This window comes from Aulonocara stuartgranti, assembly GCF_965226115.1.
Source record: "Aulonocara stuartgranti genome assembly, chromosome: 3".
Taxonomy (NCBI): domain Eukaryota; kingdom Metazoa; phylum Chordata; class Actinopteri; order Cichliformes; family Cichlidae; genus Aulonocara; species Aulonocara stuartgranti.
In genome coordinates this window covers 17698228-17703756 of record NC_138941.1, presented here as the reverse complement: position 1 = coordinate 17703756, position 5529 = coordinate 17698228, and the positions used below count along the sequence as shown (strand labels likewise).

Sequence of the window (5529 nt, the reverse complement as noted above, 5' to 3'; positions counted from 1 at the left end):
ACACCCACTACCTTTTCACAGCTCTTCAGCCAATCACCTGGCAGAGAGCAACAAACTGCCAGGTGACACTTGTTACAGGACGATCTGATTTCCTCGTGTCAGCATTGTTCCCACATCATCATAATTAATGTTGTTCCAGGTTCAACATTGCAAGTGACCAATCACCTTCTTGTGACGTCATTCCTTTGCGACTTCGAAATACCCGCCTTCGAGTATTTCGAAATACAAGTGAAGAAGCGAAAAACCGCCGCCTGTCCGCCGAATTTGAAGTCAATTTAGGATACTTTCCTTTAATAAACGGTAAGCATTATACATATGTTCCTCACTTGGCTTGCTGTTTGTTTGCTAGCGATAGGCTACTTGACGACAGCATTAGCTAACCAGTGTTCCCCAACTTTTTGGGTGTTTCGTGGCCCGGGGGTTGGGTCAGGCAAAATTGCAGTAGCTTCCCTGATCATTTTACAAACATAAGTGAAGAGAATCTGGACTAAAAGGCCTAGACTTATGGTTGTGTGCTGAATCTATGAATCAAACTATCACCTGGAAACATAATTAACTGGTCCATAGCTGTGAAACTGGACATGAGTTCTTGATTCTATGGAGATTAACAGTAATCCAGAAATTTACAAATTTGTCCTGGTACATCGCGTAAATGTTGTCCCAGGGACATCGCGTAAATGTTGTCCCTGGGACATTGTGTAGATGTTGTCCCTGGGACATCGTGTAAATGTTGTCCCTGGGACATCGTGTAATTGTTGTCCCTGGGACATCGTGTAGATGTTGTCCCTGGGACATCGTGTAGATGTTGTCCCTGGGACATCGTGTAAATATTGTCCCTGGGACATCGTGTAAATATTGTCCCTGGGACATCGTGTAAATATTGTCCCTGGGACATCGCGTAAATGTTGTCCCTGGGATATCGCGTAGATGTTGTCCCTGGGACATCGTGTAAATATTGTCCCTGGGACATCGTGTAAATATTGTCCCTGGGACATCGTGTGATAGCTTGTAAATAATGGAATGAAAATTATTGATTGTTATTAACTTGTGAAAAACAAGTGTAACAAATCCACATGTTATGTTCTTACACCCTTACAGAAACTGTGACTCCTTCACAATGTCAGGTAAATGTCAACTCATGTTGAATAATCAACCAATCAAGCCTTTTATTATCACATGCAATGTTACACGTACAACTGCAATGAAAATTTCACCCCCTTCTGACCATACATATATTGCTTAAACATCACATTGGGAAGACAGGTCGGAAACAGTTAGGAAGGTCAGAAAACAATTTAATTAATAGATGAGGGGAGAGGAGGAGAAAAAAGAACTACAACCAGACAAAGCTCCTAGAAGACTGAAATGGATGATGGTTGCAGCATGCAAAAAGAAAATGATATCTGTTGACTACAGCATATGCTTTCTCACAGATTACCTTGTGGGAGTAGCTGGACCAAACTCTATTGGTATTTCAAGTTTGAAATCCCTGTTTGACCAGACTAACATTTCAGATGAGGTACCTCTTGACATAAAAATCCTTTTATGTTGTCATAAAACTAATGTTAAATTCTGCTTTAAATACACTTTATTGTACAATTTACTTAATGAATCGTGTTCCTTAGTTCTGTTTTTATTTATATGTATTTATTTATTTGTTTTATAAGGTAATAGATGGCCTAATCTATATGCAGTGTGAGGTATGTTGAAAAGCTTGTTTGATCATAATGACATAGCATGTTTACGTTTTTTGTAATGTATTTGAAAACATAGGTGTATTTATGTTATTTTTATAGAATTTCCCTCACATTTATCCAATACCAAGCCAAATCACTGGAAAAATTTTGGATGGGTCCACAAGAGCACAAAGTGCATACTTTTTGAAGGTATGACTTGGACTGTGGTAACTATGTTCTTATCACAAAGGGTTTATAAGTTGCCACTATAAACAAACAGCATTTTCCAAAATTGAAGCCTTGTCAGAAGAACCTGAAAAATACCTTTCTGAAACCTTTTCTGTGTAAAGACTTGTTCAAAAGCAATGCACACAGATTAAAACATTTCTGTCTTGGCCAACTGATAAAGAACACCAAAAATTGAGTGGTGCGTGTTGAGTCTGTGGTCTTGATTTGTTTTGTACACACTATAGAAATTAATTAATGTAAACCAAAAATGACACTTTCTATATGTTTGTGTATCTGCAGAATTAATTACAAGTCTCACCTGACAAGCTTTTGCAGTTTTGCAGTGTCATTCTTGACAGAAAAACATACTTGTCACATTATTTTTATTTCCAGAAAAACATCTTTCAGATGTATGAGAAATTGATTGGAGCCTGTCTGGAAAACGGCAGCCACTGGACCTTGTTTGTAAGTTGCACAGATTTTGCACTCTCTCTAGTGCATGATACTTTTCGGTGTCCCTCATTAGGAAAGCTCAAGGCCCAAGCCTACCATATCCATCTTTTTACAAAACAGTTTTGTGATATACCCAAGAGGACCATAGTCTATATGAATTCATTTGGCGAGTCGGAGGTCAGAAAAAGTGCGGTGTTGAAAAACTGGAGGTAATTAATTAACATATTTAACATAACATATTTAATTTAATTGAAATCATTACCGAACGTGGTTATTGATTTCTCTATATGCTTTTTATTTGTAATAACTGCGATCTCTCAGCTCATTTGCTTCAGCAAGAGGCTGCACTGGAGAGTGGACCTTGTCACATGTGAGCCACCCACATCAACAGGATGGGAACTCATGTGGAGTGCATGTCATAATGGTACTGAAAACTATAGCTTTAACCTATATAAGTAATGTTTACATTTTTGCCTATTCAGTTTTTAAAGCCTTAGAGGCAGGATGGTAAAATCTCAATTTTTTTTGTAGATTGAACCATTTCAGCAGTAATGCTTTGCTTTGGTTGCTCTGTTTTTTTTTTTTTTTTCTCGGGGGGGGGGTTAAAAACAAACAAACATTTCTTTGTTAATCTAATTCTTTTTGTTCTTTTTTTTTTTTTTTTTTTTCTTCGTCAATTATTAGTTTGCCCAATCTCTCATTGACGGTAAAACACAAGTGGAGGAGTACAACACTGAAATCACAAAGCTCAGGTCCCGACTTTGCCACTACTTATTTTCCTCAATAGGTAAAGATAAAATTAGCTGCCTTCTTTTTCTCTAACATTGGAAAATGTAACTTGTACTTAAACAAATTATATTTTGCAGATCGAACTAGGAAGTGCAGTCAGTGCTGGTGTGTGATTGCAGCCAAAGACCGGGTACACTATGACATGTCCTTAGCCATATAGATTGTTTATTTAATGGACTTTGTTCATTTGTTTTTTGTTTGTTTATTTCTTCTTCTTTTTTTTTTTTTTAATTCACAGGTGCAGTGCCAGAAATGTGGTGCATACAAGCACATGCGTTGTTCAAAGTCTGTTTGTGGCATCTGTATCTTCTGTGAGAGTAAGTCACAATATAACTAAACAATGTCCAAAAATGTTTAAAGTGAATTTTTTTTTCGTAATTTTGCCTTTGCACACCAGGACTGTGTAATTAAAGTGGACGTTTCAAGATCCAGTTTTTACACAAAACTATTTTAGACATAACTGTGTCGTATTGTGGGGATTTCTCTTCACAATTAAATTGATATAGTGCTGTTTATATCATTCTTCTTTATGTAACAGCACAGTGCAGCACGGCAGAGGGAAAGGAGTTGTGCAGCATAGTGGGTGGCTATACAGGAGGAGCAATAGAAGTAGCCAGTGAAGAATGTCATCAGGGAAAGCATCAGGCAGCGAATGACAAAGGAAAAGTTCCTAAGGGAGAGAACATCTGCAGCAAATCGACAAGTAACAGTGAGATAGGAAGACTGACAGTCAGAGATGAAGGTACACAGACTGAAGACAAAGAAAAAGAAACAGAAGTATACGGCACAAGTCTGAGTACAGATAATGCTGCTGCTGATGATGTTGACAGGATCGATGCAGATACAGAATTCCAAACTGATTCAGAAGGAACTAGTACAGTTTACAGAGTGCATGGTCGCTTATCTGTACCAAGCTCAAAAAAGAAAACCTACACAATAACAGAAGACGAGATCAAGCGCAGAATCAACGCAGAGAACATGTCAGTTCATGTTTTCAGAGGTTTGATTGGGGTAGATATACATTTCGTGATTTTGATGTCACCTGAAATAAATCCGGGTTACTCGTATCAATGAAGTGACAATGTGGCTGGAAATTGTGCATTTGCTGCAACATATACACAATTACACCATGTAAACAAAAGCATTTAACTTTGTGCGCATGTGTGTGTCTCTCTCTGCTCTTTTGGTGTTTGCACTTTTTCTTTTTTAGGGCCGTAAAGCCAAACTGCCCGCAATGATTCTTGACAGGCCTAAGAAGGCCAAAACTAAAGTAACAGTGTTTAGTGTTCTGAGTGAAGAGGAGGCTGGGGAGCTAGCCCTCGGGTTTGCCGGAAGATTGGCCTGCGATGTCACAAGAGACATGGTCTGTAAAGGCATCGACCATTCAAGTGCTGATATGACAAAGTAAGTTAGTAAAACAATATGAAAGTTGTATCTTTTTTGATATTATTTGTCATTTCCCCGTATTTGGGTTATTGGTGTAACATTGTTAATCTTACTTTCTAATAACAGACAGACTCTTCTCAAAATCCAACACAATCTTAAACATGAGCTGACTGATTCCTCAACCTTCAGTTTGCTGACACACACCTTTGGCCCCGCTGCACTGGATTCTGTCATTTCATTCCTGTGTGAAAAACTTGATCTTGTCTCTTAAATAATGAAACCTGTAGTGACTTTTGTTTGTTCTGTAAATCAGAATCTTGAAAATTGTTCATTGTTGTTCTAAGTTTGTGTTAACTATTTGGCAAAAATGATTGGTTCCTAATCCAAACAGCATAATGACTGTTCTAACACATATCTTAAAAATGCTACAAAGAAAGAAAATTATCACATATGTTTCAATATGAATGTAATTGTGTCACACTCGGTTTGTAGTAGCTTTCCTGTTTTATTTTCAGTTTTGGTATGTTTACACTGTTATTTTTATTTCCCGTGTGTTCGTCTTCCCTTATTAGTTTTACTGTATTTAATTAGTCTGATTTAATAACTTATAATTATTTACTTTCCAGTGTGTATATATGCTCCTCGTTTGGATTATTGTTTGTTTGAGTTCTGCCTGTCTTTTCTATTATTAAAGATTTGGACTTTTGGACTATTAGTGGACCTCGTAGGTTTTTATTCTGTTCAATTGGTAATTGACTGGGTTTAATTTAGTGGCCTGGAAAACAGGCCGGAGGGGTCTGGTCATTTTAACCCCCTAAGACCCGAAATCTTCCATGGCATGCATTTTTAATTTCTCTTTGATATTTGGGCCGATTGGAACCCGATGAATGTAAAAAGAAAGAATTACCAGGTTTTGTTTTTTTTACCTAATTTTTGTTTCTGAGAAAAATGAGAGCCACATATGAGGACATTAATTTGAAATTTCGATAGAACAGTT

At 37.4% G+C, this 5529-nt stretch overlaps 1 protein-coding gene across 8 annotated transcripts; it reads left to right on the top strand.

Moving 5' to 3' along the window:
- The first annotated feature begins 71 nt into the window (after window positions 1-71).
- On the top strand, window positions 72-4810 carry LOC309703820 (uncharacterized protein). Of its 8 annotated transcripts, none has more exons than XR_014276044.1 (12): window positions 85-300; window positions 1099-1124; window positions 1434-1519; window positions 1668-1700; window positions 1797-2369; window positions 2478-2566; window positions 2679-2781; window positions 3042-3144; window positions 3224-3276; window positions 3385-4157; window positions 4357-4550; window positions 4659-4810. XR_014276044.1 is itself a non-coding variant. In XM_082528736.1 (12 exons), the coding sequence occupies exons 2-11, from the start codon at window positions 1118-1120 to the stop codon at window positions 4362-4364; spliced, it is 831 nt and encodes a 276-aa protein (XP_082384862.1). In that variant the 5' UTR covers window positions 91-300; window positions 1099-1117; the 3' UTR covers window positions 4365-4550; window positions 4659-4810. The 8 variants fall into 8 exon arrangements, 4 of the variants coding, with proteins under 4 accessions (XP_082384864.1, XP_082384861.1, XP_082384862.1 ...); XR_014276046.1 differs by having other exon boundaries at window positions 90-300; window positions 1797-1886; window positions 2298-2369; window positions 2478-2781; XM_082528736.1 differs by having other exon boundaries at window positions 91-300; window positions 1797-1886; window positions 2298-2566; window positions 3385-3463.
- The last annotated feature ends 719 nt before the right edge of the window (window positions 4811-5529 follow it).